Raw genomic sequence first — 19,653 nt, forward strand, 5'->3', positions numbered from 1 at the left:
TTAGAGATTAAGAAAAAAACAGAACAGCATGTGAATCATAGAGACGAATTAGTGAGCGAATCTTTGCGTGTGCTAGAAGAAATCAAGGAAAAGCAGCTAGGTTTGACTAAAATACGAGGTGACGTTATCAAACACCATATGGAGAATAGGGATGTAATGCAGAGAGTAAACGATCTCAAACAAGTGGTCGAAAGTACGGGTGTCTCTGAAAGTACAGCGTTATTACATCGACAGTAAGTTGTTGTCAACTGTAGACTCCCTGCGTATATTAAAATAGTTGTATAGAATACGAGAACAGAAAAATTACATTGCAACACTTCGTGCTGCTATATCTGTAAGGAGGATATTTCTTTGTTACCAAAAGAAGCAATTAATTAATTATGATTATAGGGTTTGATAATGGAGAGTGATATTGATTGGGTAAAGGATCCAAAAGCATTCTCTATAATGACAAAAGCAGGAGAGGATCTTTAAGGAGACCTTTTTTTTTTATTTTAATTTAATAGAGAAATATATATATATTATGATTTAATACTAGACAACTCGATTGCCCATGTTGAACTTATTGGAGATAAGTGTTGCTCTGGTGTATTCGGCCCAGTAGATATAGAGCCATCAGAACCATCGTCTACAGTGCTTGTCGGCTCGGTTGCCTTACCAACTTGATTGGGATCTAACCCTAAATCATTTAACACAACAGGAAGGGCACCCATTCTAATTGAAATATGTATGTTCAGTATCTGCGTCAACAGATTTTTGATCTTGATTACTGCCTTACCGAGAATAAAACATTTGTAGCCGAAGCCTAATATTTTCAGTGTATAAATCTTGTATTGTCCTATCAGAATACAAGCCTAATTGAATATTTCGGATAAAGACAAAGAATTCACAAACGGCCACTAGGCGATCACGACAATATTGATCAATAGGTAGCCAATTCTCATTTTCATCGAGTTTGAATCTATAGTTTAATGGCTGGTTACTTCCACAAGCAGAACATGAATTGGACACAACAATGTTGATCGTTGTATTCGAGAATCTTTCCCACAGTGGCCTCTGTTGTTGTTGCTGATGTTGATGCGGCTGGTTTTGCTGTAAGTGAGTAGCGTTTTCAATAAAGCATGGTTGCCTTGAAAGATAATTGATCATTTTTTTTATAGACAGCCTTGATTGAGGACCGAATCTTAAGCAAGGTTCAACGTCTTCTGATAAACAATGCTTCATAAAGTTTGTTTGATTCAACTTTTTCGGTGATACTGAGTTTTTTGCAGCATTGGTATATTCACGAAATGATTCTAATTGTAACTCATCGATAGTTGTTATTTGTTTACATATGACAGGTTTTGAAGGTGGTGGCAGCGAGAGAGTACTTTTCTTTTCATTATTATTGTAGTTGTACAGATGATTAGCACTTGCACGTTTCAGTCCATGTAATTCTTCTAAATCCATCTGAGCCCGGATATTATGTGGAGGTATCTTAATTCGGCTATTATTGACGGCATCGTTTGTTGTCAATTTTAATCTTAATTCATGTAACTGATCTCGTTCTGCCAAGAGTTGTTCTTGAGTCTGTGCCAATTCGTTTTCTATTTGCCAACGAGCTCTTTTTTCAATAGAGACCATTGCATTTGCTTCTTCGAATAGGTTTCGACTAAAGTCTTCTAATTCATGTTCAACCAGGTCTTTTTCGTGTTGAATATTTCCAACCCTTTCAATTTCTGCCACATATTTTTGATTTAATGTCAATAAATCTAATTCAAGTCTTTGTAATTGATGATTTTTTATAGCAAGTTCTTGTCGTAAAGAAAGTATCGTTTCATCAGAATGACAGTAGTGACAACTCATAGTAGCAAATTAAAAATAAAGAAAAAAAGAAAAAAGATAAAGAGTCTAATTATTTTTTTCCTTGTGAATTTTCAATGTACCTCATTTTCTCAAAGTCAGTCACTTATTTTTTCCTAAAGTGGTTACTAAATCTATCTGTTAGTTCAAAGTTGATTGATATGACCCTTAAACAGTAATCAGACGTAAAACTAAACCGAGCACTTGGAATAGACAAAGTCTTTTCTAGATAGAATATTCCAATTATCAACCAGCTTTTAATAATAGATGGTGGTGAAAGATTCTCTTTGACAATAGTATCTGTCTACTTCAACAGCTTACTATGCTTATGGTAGTACTTGATTTTTTTTTTTCATATTTTGACGGCCGAAATAAACATGACGTCTAAATTCCTATAAATGACCGATCACTTTATTTTTAATTTTTTTTGTTTTATTTGTTATAACAATGGCAGAAATCATTGATCACCTTCTTTTGTATAAAAATGGTCAAGAATCTTCAACACAACTTGAAAAAGAACTAGAAGGTTCAATAAAAAAGACTCTTTCAGATCACGAGTACAGGTAAAAATAGGTCATTACATAGATTCTCTCCGTCTGACATGTTCATTTAGAACCGAACTCGGTGCAAAACCCGAGTTTTGGCGATATTTCAATGCAGCATTGGAAGTATCACTAAAAGACACCAACGAAGCATGTTTAATCAATTTAATCAAGCTCGCGAGAAATGTTGTCGCCGGTGACTTACGTAATCAGAACTTGGCCATGTAGGGAATAAGACGAAAACCATTAAATTGTATTAACGCCCGTTTACTAGTCAACACGGTGCCTTATATAAAATTGAAGATCTGTTAGCAGAGAAAATGACCAGTGAGAGTAAGTATACATGACGAAATATTTTCAGTTTGTTTCTAAAAAATATTTATATTACAGCTGATAACAACATGATACTTCAGGTTGGAACCCAGGCCATTTGCAATATTATCACAAACAATCAAATAGCTATTGATTTTATTTGGAAAATTTGGATGTCAAATGAACGAAGGGGTTCTATTTGGAGGTAATAGCAAATAGAGACGATAATTGCAGATGGTAAATAACTAGCTATTAGTCTTATTCTATCCAAGAGCAATGAAAATATAATCATGAGCGCACTAGTATTAATCATAAACTGTATCCGAGGCAACGAAATAAGATGGTAAACACAAACAAAAAGAAAATGTTATCCGAGCTAAAAATGCCCTTTTTGTTGTAGCGGTTTGTTAGTGACCAGTAAGATTGGTAAGGACATTATAGCTGCTATTTTAGGTGATATCGAACGATTGCATGGTAGTGAAGAATCCAAAAATTTTGAATTGGGGTAAATTTTATATTTTTTTCTCACACACTTTGATGTTACTCAAACATAATGTTTTTAGATACACCATTTTTAGTGAGTTGATATCATTTGGATATTTCAAAGAATTGTATACAAACATTGATGATTTTAGGTAACAAAAATACACAAAGGACCCGGGAGAAGTTTCTCATGTATTTTTATAATAGTAAAAATATACTCATAAGTGATCATCAGACAATCCTTTTGAAATTGTTGGATTCCAAAATCCATGCGCACAAGGAATCCTTCCCAGAGTTCATAGGACACAAGGAGCTCGAATTTCTCATTGATCAATTTCAAGTTATTGCAAAAGAAACCATTGTTATTATCTTGGCTGTAAAAGGATCCAATCCTGAAGAAAAATCGAATTTAGAGGTTGAAAAAGTAACAAATGTATACACGGGTGTTATTCTTTTGCTTCAAATGTTGAACCAGTTATTCGTTTTGGATGAAAATCATCAAAGAGGGATTAAGCAATTACTCGTTGGGGTAAATGCCTTGTCTCTGGTCACAGGTAACTTCTATATATATGCAACAAGAAAAAGGGTCGCAAACATGTTCTATAGATATACTGGGTCATCTTGAGTCCATGAAGTTACCTCCTGCCCAAGTTGAAAATCCTCTTGCAGGCTTTAACTTTTTGAAGAGAGAATGTGTACGCTTGATGGGTACATTATGTCATAAAGACAGACTAATGCAAGACAAGGTAAAAATTTTAAATTAAATTAGAAGCATTCTATTTGACACTTTTCAACAATATATATAAAAAAAAGATCCGTGAACTAGGTGGAATTCCATTAATTCTGTGCCAGTTCAAAATTGATGATTCAAATCCATGTAAGGAGAAGAAGGGGAATCATATCATGAGATGACTAATATTTAAAACTCTCATAGACCTTCGAGAATATGCGACACTTGCTCTTCGCAACGTGATGGAAGGCAACACAGAGAACCAAAAATTAATCGAAGAATTGCAACCACAAGAAATTCTTCAAACTGATGAATTAAAAGAAATGGGTCTTTCAACTGAATTAATGCAAGACGGTAAAGTTCGTATAAAGAAAATTTAAATTACTGCGAAAAAATAATGGGGTTTGTCCCTACCCCCCAAACAATAAATGGTCACACTATTTTTATTTATTTTTTTCCTTACAAAAATAAAAAGTTACAAAACACATCTTTCTTTCCTTTTCTTTCAGCTAAATACATACATTTTTTTTACACATGCCTCCTGCTTTCCAACCTCCTTATGCTGTTCCAGTTCCTGGCGCAGTCCAAAAAGATGGCGAGACCTTACCACACCGTCACTTTAGATTTGCTGACAAGTTAGTCGATCACCCCGAGAATATTCATACTCTTTGGGACATGTATCTTAACGGTTACAAGTTAGCTGGTGGTAAGTAATCAAGTACAATGAAATCGTAAACAATCAACTAAAAATCATCATACTTATAGACAGACCATTTATGGGTACACGTCGTATGGAAAATGGTGTCGCAAAAGAGTACGTCTGGCAAAGTCACCCTGAAGTTCGTAAACGTATCGAGAATTATGGTAAAGGTTTAATTGAGCTCGGTTTAAAACGTCAACAAGCTCTTGGTGTTTATGCTGTGAATAGACCTGAATGGGTAAACATTTAAAGAAAACACTGTGCAATGTACCTGATCTAACCTTCCCCCTTTCTTTCTCACTTGCTACCCAAAAAAGACCATGACTGAATTGGCTTCTTACAGACAAGCCTTCATTATTGTCGCGCTTTATGATACCCTTGGTGCCGAAGCAATGGAATATATTGTCAACCAAGTGGATATGGAGGTCATTGTTTTAAGCGCCGATAAACTTGATAATATCACCAAGCTTAAAGCCCAGCTTCCATCAATTAAAACCATCATCGTCATGGATGATTCCATTCCACAAGCCAGTAAAGAGTCAGCTGAAGCAACTGGTCTTAAGGTCTATACTTTCCGTGAAGTAGAGGCCCTGGGTGCTCCTATCACTGAGGAAACAGAATTAGCTACAGCAGACGATATTGCAACCATCTGTTATACCAGGTAAGAAATGAGCTGGAAAAAGGGGAAACATTATGTGTGTACTAACTTTAATTCTCAGTGGTACCACAGGTGTACCCAAGGGTGTTGTCTTGACCCAATCAAGCAGTGTTGCTGCCATTTCTGGTATTGCTGCTGTTGGTGATAAGGGCACATTTGCCTTAATTACTCATGAAGATACATACATTTCATACCTTCCTCTTGCTCACGTTTTCGAACGTGCAGCTCAAGGTATTCATTTGTATAAAGGTGCCGCCATTGGTTACTACCAAGGTGACACTCTCAAGTTATTGGACGATATTGCTGAATTAAAGCCAACTGTTTTTTGCTCCGTACCTAGACTTTTCAATCGTATTTACGATAAAGTTTTATCCGGTGTCAAAGCTAAGGGTGGTGTCTCTGCCATGCTTTTCAATTCTGCTTTTGCAGCAAAGAAGGCCAGTCTTAACAAGACCGTAAACCATTGGCTTTGGGATCGTGTTGTATTCGCTGGTGTAAGTTTTTATTTTTAAATAAGGAAAATTGCTATTGGGGAACCTAACTCTATTTTTTCGTACTACCAGATCCGACAAAAATTAGGTGGTCGTATTCGTTTTATTCTTAGTGGTTCCGCTCCCGTATCACCAGATGTAATGGATTTTATGCGTATTTGTTTTTCTGCAAAGGTATTCGAAGGTTATGGTCAAACTGAAAACTATTGCGGTGGTTGTTTGGTAAGCAGGGAGAAATTTTTTATATTAAAGGAGTGTTATACCTAAACGTTATTTTTAGACTATTTCTGATGACAATACTTCTGGTGTTGTCGGTGTACCTTTCCCTTGTTCTGAAATCAAATTAGTCGATGTGCCCGAAATGGAATACCATGCTACCGATAAACCATATTCTCGTGGTGAGATTTGTATTCGTGGTTTCTCTACTATGCGGGAATACTATAAGTCTCCTGAAAAGACTGCAGAAACAATCGATGCTGATGGCTGGTTACATACTGGTGATATTGGTATGTTCGATTCCGCCAACCGTGTTGTTATTATTGATCGTTTGAAGAACATTTTCAAGTTGTCCCAGGTAAGGAGCACTTAGTTTTAAAAAGGGTACATTTACTAAAAAACAAGGGGATCAGGGTGAATATATTGCACCTGAAAAGATTGAGGGAGTTTATCAAAAGCACGAATTGGTTGCTCAAGCTTACGTCTATGGTGACTCTATGCAAGCTTCTTTAGTCGGTGTCATCGTACCTGATAAAGACTCTTTCAAAAAGGCTTTCCCCAATACTGAAAATCCTTACGAATCTGATGAAGTCAAGAAGGAATTATTAAAGACATTAAATGCTTACGGCAAACAAAATGATCTCAAGGGTTTCGAACAAATCAGAGCTGTGCATTTAACTTCAGAAGAGTTTTCTGTTGAAAACGATCTTTTAACCCCAACCTTCAAATTGAAGCGTGAAACTGCAAAGAAGGTTTACCAATCCCAAATCGAGGCCATGTACGCCACTTTATCAAACGGCAGAGCTTTCAATTAATACATATACTCTGACTAATAATTTTTCCAAAAAAAAAGGAACCCTTCCCCAACATGTTTGTCCATACCAGATTAGTAATAATAAATTCATTCAATGCCAAAATTTAATAAAAAGAGCGTTTTTTTTTGTTTGTTTTGTAATTTGTATCACACAGGGTTGGGTTGCACGTTAATATTTTGGTGCACTGGCCAACTTATTTTTTTTGGATAAAATCACTGTACATGGCTTCCGGTATTTTTTTATCCTTTCTTAAAGCTTCAATTAATTTATCCCTTGCCGAAATCTCTTTTCCTTGCCAAGAAAATAATTTCGGTAAAAATGTTGATATGAACCATGCTCTACGAAACACGGCTGCCGATAATAATGAGTGAGGTACTAATTCGTCTCGTCTTACAAACTGGTGAATAATGTCGGATACTTCGTCTTCAAGTGCAACAATGACGGATTGAATGGGTGTTTTCATCGACTGCGGATAATTTCTAAACGTTGAATCTACCTAAATGCCCCAATTAGCTATTATCCCATTAAGAAAAAACTTGAACACTATACAACTTACCCCTAATTCTAATAATCGTTTCTTAACAGTCGAAACGTAAATTGAAGCGTTGGCTATATTGGTACAGTAATGCAGTGCTTTCCCGTGGATTTGAAGTATGCTGGGTAGTTCGTATTGTGACAATCTTTCTAATTCATTGATGAACACCATACCCATCTTTTTATTTAAAATAGTAGTGCCTGAATGTATAAAGGTATCCTAAATCAAACATTTAGACAACATAAAAGCAAGTCGATATAAAACTTACTTGGAACCAGTTGGCATAATTATAACCTACTGAGACGTGCATATGCTCAAAAGCAAATTGGGCAAATGTTAAAATAACAGCTAGTCCTCCAGAATTCTCTTGCTCTAATGACTTCTTACATGCATGCGTAAGAGTTCTTATAATGTCTGGTATTCGAATATGATCCTCTCCTCTTACAGAAAGTTGTTTACAACCTGAATTGTATACATGAAGTAAAAGTGAAATATCAGGTGCATTTTCTTTCTAACATTGAAATCATTAATACAAATAATACTGCAGCTTAAATAACACTCACACTCTCAGTGCCTAAATTAAATAAATCCAGGGCAAATGATGATAATTCTAATTTTGAATTGTGCTCAAATTCAAAAAACCAGGTTGAAAGATATTGCAGTAAAGGGGATTTGGCAAAAAGAGTATCAGACTGCTTTGAAGTCATTTTGTTAGGTGTAAATAGAAATTCTTTGACACGTTTCACTTGCTTATAATAATGTTTGTTCACATCGTCGATATTCGAAGTATTGAGTTGTAGCAAACGGTTTATACATTGCTCTTTCTTTGTAACGTTCGAATAAACTTTTATAACACTTAATAATCGATTGATATTCTCTCTTTTCATTAGACCACTTAGGCACAAGTTAGTAGGTTAATTTCTTGTATTAATCCGTTGATAATTACCTCCAATCGACGAACTTCTTACCGTCTTCTACAAAAAGATATTCCAATGTCTTTTCGTCCAATGCTTGAATATAAGCTGTATAATAAATTTTACATTAATTTAATTTTAAAATTATTTATCCCTAGCACTTTCATACCTTGGCCAATGTGCTCTTCGAAAGAGAAAAGGTCACAAAGAGTTTCATTCAGATCGGGTACATAAGCCAATATAGAACGGATTGTTAAAGCAAAAGTATCTAGACGAACAGACACTGCGTAGTAAACTTGCAACAATCTCGTTAAATTTGACGCATGCTGTATTATATACTGAATGAAAGTCCTTGTCGAAAAAGCCAGTGTATTGCTGAGACGTTTTATGTCATGAGCGATTTCGCTTATTTTGTGTTCTTCCTAGAGACAATTGAGTTGAGAGAATTGCATTTAATTGAAAAACCTACAATGTCTAAAATGTGAAGCAATTTTATAAATCTCTTTGCAATGTCTAAAGTTGTTGTCGCCTTAACAGGCAAAGTATGTCGAGGATACCTTCTGACAGCCTTTTCGTTGTGGTTTGTCAATGCCCATTGTATCGGATCTTGATCAGGGGTTTCTAACAACTTTCTGCGTTTGAGTGGAATATTGGGCATGACAGAGTATAAAAATCGAGCGGTACAGTTTTGACACTTTACTTTCAGACATTGGCTTGTTCTGCCCAATCAGAGTGACTCCTGAGATTACATCATGTAATGTAAAAAAGACTTTGTCACCTTCCTCTCTGGACTCTTCCACATTTTACTAATGACACTTTCAGTGAAGGATATCTTACTGGTATCAACCCAAGGTCTTTGTGCAAATAATTTGTACGCTTGTCTGAATGGTCTAATTAGCTTTTTATTGCTGTTCGAAAATAATTATCATCAGTCCGAATTTAAAGTGTCAATACTTAAATGTATTTGTAGAAGATATCATTGGCCTTTTTTTAAAAAAAAGTGAATTCCCCATTTGTAACATTTTGACCTTTTTACAGCTTATAGCTTGTTTGATTATTTTTGACCTATGAATCAAACAGATCAATACTGGTGAACAGCAGTGTCAAACTTATCTTTGTTGTTTGATATTCAAGTATCAATCGACATTCCGAGAATCCTTCTCTGTTACTTCAAATAATGTCTCAATTCATTATAGGGATCTGGTTTCTTTTTGTAAGAAAACTATTGGTTAGTCGTCCGTGTTCCTTTTCCGTGGCATAATATGTGAGTCAGTCTGCAAGCTCCAGACATATTAAATTTTTTATCATTAATGCGGAATATAAAGAAATTACGCCTAAATTACTTATGTTATGGGGTCATAACCGATCATACAAATTATCTCTTTATTTCGTAAGCAAATATCTGAAAACTAGGTTTTTAAGATACTATTAACAGCACTGAAGTTAATTAAATCTGTCCTGAAGATTATAATCCTTGCATAGCTTCAACCAACCAACAGATTTAGGCCCTAGCGAAGATAGTTTCTTGTAACCCGCTTTAGATAATCGAAGTAAAAGCAAGTGAATAGCATATCCTTGTCCTGTGAATATATACCAAAATGCTCCTTTAAGTAAAACGTCATTGATTGATTTGTTTGGATGTCTGAAAAATGATGCAGCTTGAGGCGTGGTAATATGGGATATTCTCACGTTTATGAGTTCATCGAAATAATTGAAACCATCGATGAAAGTAATCTGAAAATCTGTATGACCAAACAAACCAAGTTGAGTATTTTTGGGATAGCCATCATAGGTATCACTATCAATAGCCTTAAGATAATACGACATAGCGGTGTCATAATTTACAGTAAAATCGCCTTCCCCATATTGATACGCCATACCGATACGAATATTCGCATCATTCCACCCATTTTCGGCTGCAACCTTAAGCCAACGGATACCTTCTTTAAAATTCGGACTAACTCCGTCGATATCACCTTTGATTAACATACAACCAATTAAATATTGCGCCAAACAGTTGTTATGATTATTAGCCACCTTCTTGTAAAGTTCTAAGCTTTTTTCTGGTTCTCTTTTCCCACTTGGAATAAAACCAGCCTGGTAAAAAGATGCCACCAAAAGTGATGCATATTCATTTTCATATCTGGATCCTTTTTCAAAACATTTAAACGCTTCCGTATAATCGTTCTGATTGACTTTATCGAGCCCTTCAAAAAAGGCCTCATCACCTGGTTGTGGAAAGTCTTAAAGAATATCAATAATTAGATTATAACCAGAGCCGCAGCTTTCATATGGTATTTACCAGGAATTTTGTAACTTATTTTCAACATGTCTTTTATTAAAAAAGAGCAAAAGGGCCACCGAAATAATTTTTATCTTTATACATTGAGTTGATTATTTAAGCAGGCGGCATTCAGGATTGGTTCATTTATCAAACAGGTAATAGAATAAGGTTGAGATCCCACAAATATTGTCAATACCCCGTAATGCTGTACCCCATACCATTACAGCTTATGGAAATTTGTCTTTGGATATTTGGTTAACCACAATAAGGAAAATAACTTAAGGACCGCAGATTCCGCACGTCATTCTTTTTGTCGATACAATTGGCCATGTTACTTATAGCCAGAGGGATGCATAGGATTAGTATGAAGGTTCACTCAAGTGACTTATACTCTTGGCCGTTATCATTAATTGCTTCTTTTGAAAGTATAAAGATATTAGTGTTATATATAATTCAAGAACCCCGTCTTCATATAAAATGACACTGGCAACATTCGCCATCCCTGATGATGCTTTTTTTATCACAAATACAATAATGTTGAAGTGCTTCAGATATTAAGAAATTCTATTTCCTTTTTATATATATCATACAAGGATGTTTGAGTGTAAAGTGTGAGTGAGTATAATGAAAAAGTTATTTTAACAAGAGGGATGGAATAATTTAGACAAATTTGATATCAACATTGGCTTCTCTAGCTAATGTGACAATCTTGGAGAATTTGACAGCCTTTTGAGCAGCAGTATCCAAATCCTCGATAGCAAAGATACGGAGATCAGATTCAGCAATCAACTTCTTGGCCTCTTCAACCTTGGTACCACGAAGACGGACGATCAAAGGAATCTTGAGGTCCAAATCCTTAGCAGCAGCAATAATACCTTCTGCGATAACATCACAACGCATAATACCACCGAAAATATTTACAAAGGCTGATGAAACATTAGGGTCGGATGTGATAATCTCGAAAGCAGCTTTAACAGCTTCGGGAGTAGCAGCACCACCAACATCCAAGAAATTGGCGGGCTTACCACCGTGGAGTTGAATAATATCCATAGTGGCCATAGCAAGACCAGCACCATTTACTAATAATAATGAAAATGGTCATCAATACACCAGTACTAAATAACAGTAAAATAGGAAAATAACTTACCTAAACAACCAATGTTACCATCTAAACCAATATAATTCAAGTTGTACTTGGCAGCAGCAATTTCACGAGGATCTTCTTGAGTGAAATCACGGAAATCGAAAACTTCCTTTTGCTTGTAACTGGCGTTGTCATCGAAGTTCAACTTGGCATCCATACAGAGGACTAATTGTATCATTAATACCACTTTTTACAATTTACATATCATCCATCATTTGCTTACCTTGGTTATCACTGGATTCAGACAAAGGATTGATTTCAACTTGAGTGGCATCTCTTTCATTGAAGAGCTTGAAGAGACCGAGGAAAGTATCGGCAGCTTGTTCTTGACCCTTGGGAGTGAATCCCATTTCCTTGGCAAGGTTCAAAGCAATTTCTTTGGTGAAACCAACCTTGACGTCAATAGGCAAAGTAATAATAGCCTCAGGAGTTTGTGCGGCAACGGTTTCAATGTCAACACCACCCTGGCTAGAGGCAACAATAACGGGACCAGCAGACTTACGGTCCAATAAGATAGCGAAGTAGTATTCGTTACGAGCATATTTACGTTCACAAATGTAAACTGCGTTACAAGGCTTACCCTCGGCACCAGTTTGCTTGGTAACTAAGTTGTGACCAAGCATCTTTTCAGCGAGTTCTCTAGCTTGTTCGGGTCTGTAAAAGAAAATTTTTTTATAAGTTTTTTTCCCCGCGCGTATAAGAGAAATCACTTACGTGTTGAAAGTCTTAACACCGCCCTTGTATCCGTTATCAAAAGTACCCTTACCACGACCACCAGCGAGAACTTGGGCCTTGATGACAAGGTCATCGGAACCTATACGATGGAATATATTAGATATGTTTTTGCTTTGGATAACGACTGTATATTTACCAAGGCTCTTTGCGATCTCGTAAGCTTCTTGAGGAGTGTTGGCAACCTCACCCTTGGGGGCGTTGATACCATAATCTCTTAAAAGCTTGACAGAGAGGTATTCATGGATGTTAAGGAAACGCTTTTGTTGTTGTTGGAGAGGCTTACGGGCAACCTAAAACCATACTGTTAGTATTTCTCGTTATTCAACCAACGGGATCCTTAATTTACCAAAGAGGCACGTTGTGCGATAGAAGTAGCAGCACGCAAAGAATTGAACATTTTTAAAAAAAACCAAAGAAAAAGAAAAGGAAAGATAATGATTTATTTAGTTTTAAAAAGGAGGAAAAAAAAAAAAGGGACCCAATTGTTACTCTGTTCGGGGTTTGTTTCAAGCTATAACAGTACAAAAAAGCGGGTAAGTACGGAATAAAAATAATTAAAAAAAAACTTAGTCACCCGAAGTATCAAAGAGTCCGCAAGTCCTTGTTGATGTTCTGTTTAAACATCAATACGCTAAACAGGCCTGTACTATTCCAATGAATTTGAAAACAAAATAAAAAAACTAACGCATCGTGTATTGACACCCCCTGCTCAACCCGTGATTGCATATCAGTCAATCATCACTCTGATGTTGATTTTAAAGATGACATCGACCTCTTTACGCGCGTTGCTATGGTAATTAGAAACTCATCCACGCTTTCCACTTAAAAGACCGGCAACAAGGCCGTTCCTTATTTTTTGCCCCCAAAGGAAAATCCGTATTTCACCCGAAATCTAAAAACCGAGCCAATATTTAGCAATAGGAGAAGTAATTTAATCAAAGGCCTCAATTTGTAACTTCTGAAATTCCGATTTTTTGATTTGACAAAATGATTGATTTAAGCGGGTAAATCTAGTGTAATAAAGGGTGAATAATATTGAATTACCAATCAAAATATCAAAAAAATAAAGAAAAAAAATATAAGCCAAAAAATAGATTATTTTTAAGGAATAAAAGAAAGGTTTGCCTCTAGTTGTTACCTCTTTCCCCACACTTTTTTTTAACACTTTTTTCTCACAAAGACCTGGGAAAAAATAACGAAAATCTTTTTTTTTTCTTTCTAGGGAACACAAGCCCGTACGTTTAAAAGCCCGTTAAAAGCACATGAAAAAATTCCCACCATCGTGCGTTCCTGAATTTTAGAATGCTTATTTTTTAAATCAATCTTTGCCACAATCCCGTTAATAACAATTCCTTTTTTATTTATTAAGTCTTTTAGTATTCTGATAAAAAAGCACGCGCTTTACATTAAGTGTGTATAATGTCAAAGATCAGATCACAGCATCTACCGGCGTATTTGTCTGAAGTGACAAACTAGCAACACCATATATATAAAGCTAATACTCATAAGTTTAACCCTCTAATTAAGTTAAACATAGCTAAAAGATTTTAGATATGTATTCTTCAAAGTTGGTGCTATTTTACATTATTATCATTTTTATTGTTGTAGATTGATTCAGTATGTGTAACATTTATTTATCATGTAGTAGTTTAAGAGGATTAATAATATAAAGATAAGAATTTGGCGATTACAAGTATTAGTTATGCCCATATACCAATTACAGACATCAAAGCAGCACCAAGATACATACATAAGAAGCAGAAGACTTTGCGTGGGAGAGAGGATTTACGAAAACCAATGTTGTGATTAATTTCGATGCTCATAAGTGAGATGTAAGCACTGTATAATAAAATACCGGCAGAGAGAGAGTCTAAAATAGCTTGGGCTAAAATAGAAGAAGGGGGGTTCATTGTAGATTTGATGCCAATTCCAATGCCAATACCGATAGGAGTCATACAGACAAAGATGATACCCATAATAATAGGCTTTTTCCAACTCTTATATTGAAGATCGTTAACACGAGTACCGAGAGCAATACCCTCGAAAAACTGATGGAAACACAAAGCAATAAGTAGTGTTTGGAATGAAGTACTGTCAGCAGTTCCAAGTGTAAGACCGATAATAATAGAATGCATTATGATACCAAGCTCCAGAATAAATGTACTGACACTGCGAAGAGATTGGTCATTCTCCAAGAAGCCGGCAGAGTGAACGTGGCCATCTTGACTTATCCCGTTGTGATCATGTTCGTGGTGGGAATGTGTATTAACTTTTTCTGAGATTTCTTTTTGGTAAGTAGATGATTTTTCAACATCGATGTGACCAGTAGCAGCTATATTTCTTCTTGCGATTGCATCTAAATTACTAATAGCAGCCAACTCAATAATTTGAAGAGAAAACGAAGCCAGCATACAAAACAGACCGCCAAATGCATGATATGAGTGCCAACCTTCACCAAGACAATCAGACCCAAATCGTTCGATGGCCTCTGGGAGCATATGAATAAAAGCAGTAGCAATAATAACACCAGTGCCAAAAAATTTACCAGCAGTTAGGACCCAATCACGAATAGAACCATCTTTAAAAGAACTGATGCGGTAAAGAACAATAGGAGAAAAGATACCTAAGTAATACTGTAAGCAATCAAGAAAAACATTATAGCATACTTTAAATTACCAACAGCTGAAGTAGCCAAAATGATAAATATGGAACCAATTCTGAAAGGCATATTATAGTCAGATATATCTTCTACTTCACAAGACTGAGACCCATGAGAGTGGCCATGAGAGCTACCGCTACTGACACCATTCTCTGTATGTTCATGACTATGTGTTTCATCATCATGAGAGTGTACTGTTCCATCTTTTGTTTTTAAATAAAAATGAGGTTAATTCATAATGTGAGGAATATCAGGTGCTGCCTATTCGACAATTTACCTTCATGGATGTGCATGTCAGAGTGGCTAATATCGGTAGTGCTGTCTGAATGATAGAGTACATTTGTGAGTATAAATCTAGTATGATCAGTTCTGTTGCCTTACCCTCCTGAGCCCAAACAGCTGAAAATAGAAATGCACCGATCAACAGTAAGAAGAGGCCCCGAGTTACGAAAAACTTTGTCATTATGATATTTTATCGTAAATGAGAATGAGCTTTTATTGATTCAAATATTGATGTATATTTATACTTTTGATATTTTGAGAGAGTACATTATGAGGACATACCTTCAAGGCTACATTTGAGCCAATCAAATTGATAAATTTCTCTAAAAGGGTCACTTAACTTACAAAGTACTTCTTGACATTCGATCTGTGAAAAAAAAAATCAGATTTCTGCAACTACTGATCTATAAAAGGATTTTCTTGCAGTAAAACTCGGTAAAAATGGAAGATCTTTGGTTTCTATGTGAGCGAAATTTAAAAAGTTAAAAATTTAGTAGAAATTTTTGGGCTCATCAATTAGTAAACCCGAAGACTTAATTGTTATATAATATTATGGCATTCATGGGAAGGGACGTATATACGGGAAGCGTTATTTGCTTGTCAACCCGAATTTAATTCAGAAATAATATATTTACGGCTTTTCCCTCCTATTTGGACATCTAACATCGTCTAATAGTCTGAAAGGTGCTGTAATGCCACCGATCAAAAAAAAAAAAAAAAAAAAAACTCAGTAAACAATCAAAAGTGGTATCATATATCATCAAGTGGTGTGTCTCATTTTTAATGCGTACATGAAGATATGTAACTTCGCTTTCAAAAGACTCTTCTCCGATTATTTTATTAACAGTATCTTCATCAAAGCTGTAAAATTTTCTAAAACCAGCAAAGCATTAGGACTTTTGACAAATGTTACGGATCACCATATTTTATTTTTATTTTCGTATTTCCAATATATTTCTTGTCGCTATTTTTTCATTCTGTATGATGTTTTACGAAATCAATAATTGATTATCCCCTTTCTGCGATCAACTTATCTTAAAACAGACATTTTTCATAGTTATGTTCAAACCGTATCGGATACGCATCCTTACAAAAATAGTGCAGAACACCGCAAAAAGAAGTGGCTGCTTACTGTCACACAAGAGTTCAAATCAATGTAAAAAAAAAATTTTTTACAACGGACTTTTTTTTAATAATTAAAAAAAAGTTTTCATTTTTCTTTTCTTCTCCTTTTATCCTTTAAAAAATAAATATATCTAAAATGGAGCGTACTTATATCATGGTTAAGCCCGATGGCGTTGAGCGCGGTATTGTTGGTGAAATCATCAAGCGTTTCGAACAACGTGGTTTCCAACTCACTGCTCTTGAGTTGATCCACCCTTCCAAGGAACTCCTCGAGGAACACGTAAGTTTTTCTTCAAGAAACGATAATTTATATTGTCCTAATTATATTATATTTAGTACTGTGACTTGAAGACCAAGGGTTTCTTCCCTTCTTTGATTGAATACATGTCTTCCGGCCCCGTTGTCGGTATGGTTTGGACTGGTAAGGATGCCGTCAAGACTGGCCGTAAGATGTTGGGTGAGACCAACCCTTTGAACAGTGCCCCCGGTACTATCCGTGGTGACTTCTGTATTGAGGTCGGACGTAACATCTGTCACGGTTCTGATGCTGTTGAGTCTGCCGAACGTGAGATCGCTTTGTGGTTCCCCCGTGGTGTCAAGACTGTTGCTCGTACCCACTCTATCCACTCTTTGTTCTACGAGAACTAAGTTTTGACCATTTAATTGTCTAATAAATTTCCTCAATATATCTTGTGTATATAAACTACAAAACAGAATATAATATAGCATTTGATTTGCAACCTGTTCATTTCAACTAAATGTTGGCAGGGGTACTGTAATAGAAGAAGTTTGTTTTTGGAAAAAATAATGACGACCATACTGACATGGGCTGATCAATGCCAAAATTTAATACATAGTTGGACTGCTAAATGTTGAAGGTAATGGCAGCAAGCTTCGAATGCTTGTCGGAGTATACGATAAAGCATGATATATACTATTTTTTTAAATTATTCGTGCAGAGCAAGGAGGAAATTCGTTCAAGTTCACAAAAAAAATTCGATCAAGAATAAAAGAAAAATTAGTTTGATAATAATTGAACGAAATGAACGAAAATAAAATATTTTATAATCCAAACAGTCATTATATGCATTTAAGATGTTGTATCTGGATTCAAATTACCTTTTGACTTAATAAACTAAACTAATAAACGCTCCTCTTCACTATAATAACAAAACCCAAAATTCAAAAGGGTAGTTGTCATTCTTCAAAATTAGGGTGTAAAAGGCTCGTTTTATTAATTTTATCTTTTTATCTAATTTATATTATATTTGAGTAAGACACAGTGTATCTGTTACCATCCTACGAACACATGTGCAGAAAAAGTTATAGAGTATCGCAATTATATTAGCCGCTATTTACCAAGATATCTGAATATCACAAACTATCAACGGTTCAGACTAAAGTATGCTCAGCAGTCTTCTCTAATCGAAGGGAAAAAAATATATCAGTCGTATATCAATAACATCAGCACGAGATTTGGTCAACATCTTAGACAATCAATCAATGTTTTACTGAACGTCAAGCAAAGAAAGGCGGAAATGAAGCAAGCTCTTCTAGAACAAGGCGTCGACCCCAAAATCATCGAAGATCTTATTTTCCAACATGTAACTCAGACCACAAAAAATTTCAAAATGGCCATCAGCACACGTCCCACAAACATGACTTTACTGCCACAAAATTCACAGGTAGAAATAAATGCATACAACGCGTTAAGGCCTGTTTTGGATTCGTATGGTACATCGTATTCTTTTAAAAAACGCAGCATCTATTATGATGCAAAAGCGCAACCTGAAAATCACTTTATGGCATTTGTTCAACTAGCTCGTCTCTTCGAAACATTAGGTTTATCTCCTTTTCGTTGCTTTCCTCTCCGTCGTTCATGGTCTCCTGGTTATGTACAAATTGATAGTAAGATTCTTTGTCAAAACATTCTAGATATCAGATGGTCCAATAATATTGATAAGCTGGATTACTGGAAGCAAGTGGTTGATCTAAATGCAAAACCTTTCAAAGCTCAAGAAGAGAACAAGCTCCTTCGGTTTTGCGGAACCATTCAGACAGACGGTGTTGGTGTAACAGTTCTCAAGAAAAGAATAGACAGGCAGTCATCTTATACCTCAACCATAAAAGAGGCAGATGAGAAGTTCAAGTATATTAGCGACTTAAGTGCTCAAGAACATAAAGCTGTGCATGGTCGGTGTGTTGCTATTGATCCCGGAAGAAGAGACCTTTTGTTTTGTGTCGATGAAAAATCTACTGTAGAAACTCCTATTAAGTTTCGATATACTAAGCAGGACCAGGACAAAACCAGAAAATCCAAAAAGTATCGTAATATTCTACAAGCAATGAAGTCGAACAATCCAGCTGTTTATCAAGCCGAGGATTTTCTTGCAGAATACCAAAGCAGCTCACTGGAAATGGAGGGTTACCGTCGTTTTCTCGAACGTCTAGGCCAAAATTACGCTGTCCTCGACAATTTCTATGGGTGTACAACAACGTCTTCTCAAAACCCACAATTCATGCTCCGGAAGTTGCGTTTAGCTGCGTATTTTAACAAACAACGTGCTAACATGCAACTTATAAATTCTTTAGAGAAAAATTTCGGTAAGGATGCGGTCTTTGTCTTGGGAAGCTGGTCTGCCCCAAACGCACGTTATCATGAACCAATTCGAGGCATCGGATTGAGACGACTTCTTTTACGAAATCATCTTAGTCTACTACTCATCGACGAATTCAACACGAGCCGATGCTGTCCGTCTTGTCATAATTTGAGTCTAAAGAAATTTAAACAAATCGACAATCCTAGGCCCTACCAACGAAGCAACTATCCTTTAACCCTTTGCCATGGTCTTTTAAGGTAAATATATCTCCTTGAAACGTTTATATTTTTTTTAAAACTTTTAGATGTAGATGCACCAATCAAACTTGTATGACCAAGATGCAGACCCAAGGATTCCAGTATAAGCTTTGGAACAGAGATTTAGCCGCCTGTTTGAACATGATTTCAATAATTCTAAATTTAAGAAACACTGGTCAAATCCCAGAACGATTTGCACGTCATGTCCACTCAAAAACGTCCTCGAATGGGTGAATAATTATCCATGTCAGTTACCCGTAATACACTTTTTGGTAAGGCTTTTTATTATTGCTTGCTAGATAACTAACTGTACTTGTTCTTATATTTTA

At 35.8% G+C, this 19,653-nt stretch overlaps 10 protein-coding genes across 10 annotated transcripts; 5 read left to right on the forward strand and 5 right to left on the reverse strand.

Annotated features, from left to right (window-relative positions):
- Positions 1 to 138: 138 nt before the first annotated feature.
- EV154DRAFT_567388 (uncharacterized protein) lies at positions 139 to 474 on the forward strand (the record flags this gene model as incomplete). The annotated part of the gene is made up of 3 exons (XM_051606016.1): positions 139 to 233; positions 286 to 334; positions 391 to 474. The coding sequence occupies 3 exons, from the start codon at positions 139 to 141 to the stop codon at positions 472 to 474; spliced, it is 228 nt and encodes a 75-aa protein (XP_051453914.1).
- On the reverse strand, positions 380 to 2,336 carry EV154DRAFT_14343 (uncharacterized protein). Its single transcript, XM_051594073.1, has 3 exons — positions 2,311 to 2,336; positions 779 to 2,234; positions 380 to 714 (listed from the first exon to the last, which is right to left on the reverse strand). The coding sequence occupies exons 2-3, from the start codon at positions 1,843 to 1,845 to the stop codon at positions 522 to 524; spliced, it is 1,260 nt and encodes a 419-aa protein (XP_051453915.1). The 5' UTR covers positions 1,846 to 2,234; positions 2,311 to 2,336; the 3' UTR covers positions 380 to 521.
- Positions 2,281 to 4,395, forward strand: EV154DRAFT_520721 (spinocerebellar ataxia type 10 protein domain-containing protein). The gene is made up of 10 exons (XM_051602840.1): positions 2,281 to 2,405; positions 2,456 to 2,717; positions 2,775 to 2,901; positions 2,953 to 3,039; positions 3,097 to 3,201; positions 3,260 to 3,331; positions 3,387 to 3,733; positions 3,786 to 3,925; positions 3,993 to 4,056; positions 4,114 to 4,395. Exons 2-10 carry the CDS (start codon positions 2,705 to 2,707, stop codon positions 4,287 to 4,289), a joined length of 1,131 nt encoding a protein of 376 aa, XP_051453916.1. The 5' UTR covers positions 2,281 to 2,405; positions 2,456 to 2,704; the 3' UTR covers positions 4,290 to 4,395.
- Positions 4,396 to 4,411: 16 nt separating this feature from the next.
- Positions 4,412 to 6,926, forward strand: EV154DRAFT_520724 (uncharacterized protein). Its single transcript, XM_051602841.1, has 7 exons — positions 4,412 to 4,615; positions 4,675 to 4,847; positions 4,927 to 5,270; positions 5,329 to 5,761; positions 5,831 to 5,980; positions 6,039 to 6,332; positions 6,388 to 6,926. The coding sequence occupies exons 1-7, from the start codon at positions 4,444 to 4,446 to the stop codon at positions 6,787 to 6,789; spliced, it is 1,968 nt and encodes a 655-aa protein (XP_051453917.1). The 5' UTR covers positions 4,412 to 4,443; the 3' UTR covers positions 6,790 to 6,926.
- On the reverse strand, positions 6,927 to 8,896 carry EV154DRAFT_520725 (uncharacterized protein; the record flags this gene model as incomplete). The annotated part of the gene is made up of 7 exons (XM_051602842.1): positions 6,927 to 7,285; positions 7,346 to 7,543; positions 7,593 to 7,835; positions 7,888 to 8,218; positions 8,271 to 8,346; positions 8,408 to 8,660; positions 8,708 to 8,896. The coding sequence occupies 7 exons, from the start codon at positions 8,894 to 8,896 to the stop codon at positions 6,983 to 6,985; spliced, it is 1,593 nt and encodes a 530-aa protein (XP_051453918.1). The 3' UTR covers positions 6,927 to 6,982.
- Positions 8,897 to 9,681: 785 nt separating this feature from the next.
- On the reverse strand, positions 9,682 to 10,994 carry EV154DRAFT_605521 (uncharacterized protein; the record flags this gene model as incomplete). Its single annotated transcript, XM_051607476.1, has 2 exons — positions 10,541 to 10,994; positions 9,682 to 10,481 (listed from the first exon to the last, which is right to left on the reverse strand). The coding sequence occupies exons 1-2, from the start codon at positions 10,566 to 10,568 to the stop codon at positions 9,682 to 9,684; spliced, it is 828 nt and encodes a 275-aa protein (XP_051453919.1). The 5' UTR covers positions 10,569 to 10,994.
- EV154DRAFT_470269 (uncharacterized protein) lies at positions 10,995 to 12,845 on the reverse strand. Its single transcript, XM_051597847.1, has 6 exons — positions 12,748 to 12,845; positions 12,538 to 12,691; positions 12,381 to 12,480; positions 11,890 to 12,320; positions 11,670 to 11,831; positions 10,995 to 11,601 (listed from the first exon to the last, which is right to left on the reverse strand). The coding sequence occupies exons 1-6, from the start codon at positions 12,796 to 12,798 to the stop codon at positions 11,183 to 11,185; spliced, it is 1,317 nt and encodes a 438-aa protein (XP_051453920.1). The 5' UTR covers positions 12,799 to 12,845; the 3' UTR covers positions 10,995 to 11,182.
- A 926-nt stretch (positions 12,846 to 13,771) lies between these two features.
- Positions 13,772 to 15,537, reverse strand: EV154DRAFT_449242 (ZIP zinc transporter-domain-containing protein). The gene is made up of 4 exons (XM_051597179.1): positions 15,442 to 15,537; positions 15,338 to 15,382; positions 15,078 to 15,263; positions 13,772 to 15,024 (listed from the first exon to the last, which is right to left on the reverse strand). Exons 1-4 carry the CDS (start codon positions 15,521 to 15,523, stop codon positions 14,102 to 14,104), a joined length of 1,236 nt encoding a protein of 411 aa, XP_051453921.1. The 5' UTR covers positions 15,524 to 15,537; the 3' UTR covers positions 13,772 to 14,101.
- Positions 15,538 to 16,525: 988 nt separating this feature from the next.
- EV154DRAFT_554545 (nucleoside diphosphate kinase) lies at positions 16,526 to 17,179 on the forward strand. Its single transcript, XM_051605202.1, has 2 exons — positions 16,526 to 16,747; positions 16,804 to 17,179. The coding sequence occupies exons 1-2, from the start codon at positions 16,604 to 16,606 to the stop codon at positions 17,113 to 17,115; spliced, it is 456 nt and encodes a 151-aa protein (XP_051453922.1). The 5' UTR covers positions 16,526 to 16,603; the 3' UTR covers positions 17,116 to 17,179.
- Positions 17,180 to 17,336: 157 nt separating this feature from the next.
- On the forward strand, positions 17,337 to 19,558 carry EV154DRAFT_573758 (uncharacterized protein; the record flags this gene model as incomplete). Its single annotated transcript, XM_051606406.1, has 3 exons — positions 17,337 to 17,345; positions 17,745 to 19,324; positions 19,372 to 19,558. The coding sequence occupies 3 exons, from the start codon at positions 17,337 to 17,339 to the stop codon at positions 19,556 to 19,558; spliced, it is 1,776 nt and encodes a 591-aa protein (XP_051453923.1).
- Positions 19,559 to 19,653: the final 95 nt, after the last annotated feature.

The sequence above is a fragment of the Mucor mucedo genome (assembly GCF_025094135.1).
Source record: "Mucor mucedo strain NRRL 3635 chromosome Unknown EV154scaffold_104, whole genome shotgun sequence".
Lineage (NCBI taxonomy): Eukaryota > Fungi > Mucoromycota > Mucoromycetes > Mucorales > Mucoraceae > Mucor > Mucor mucedo.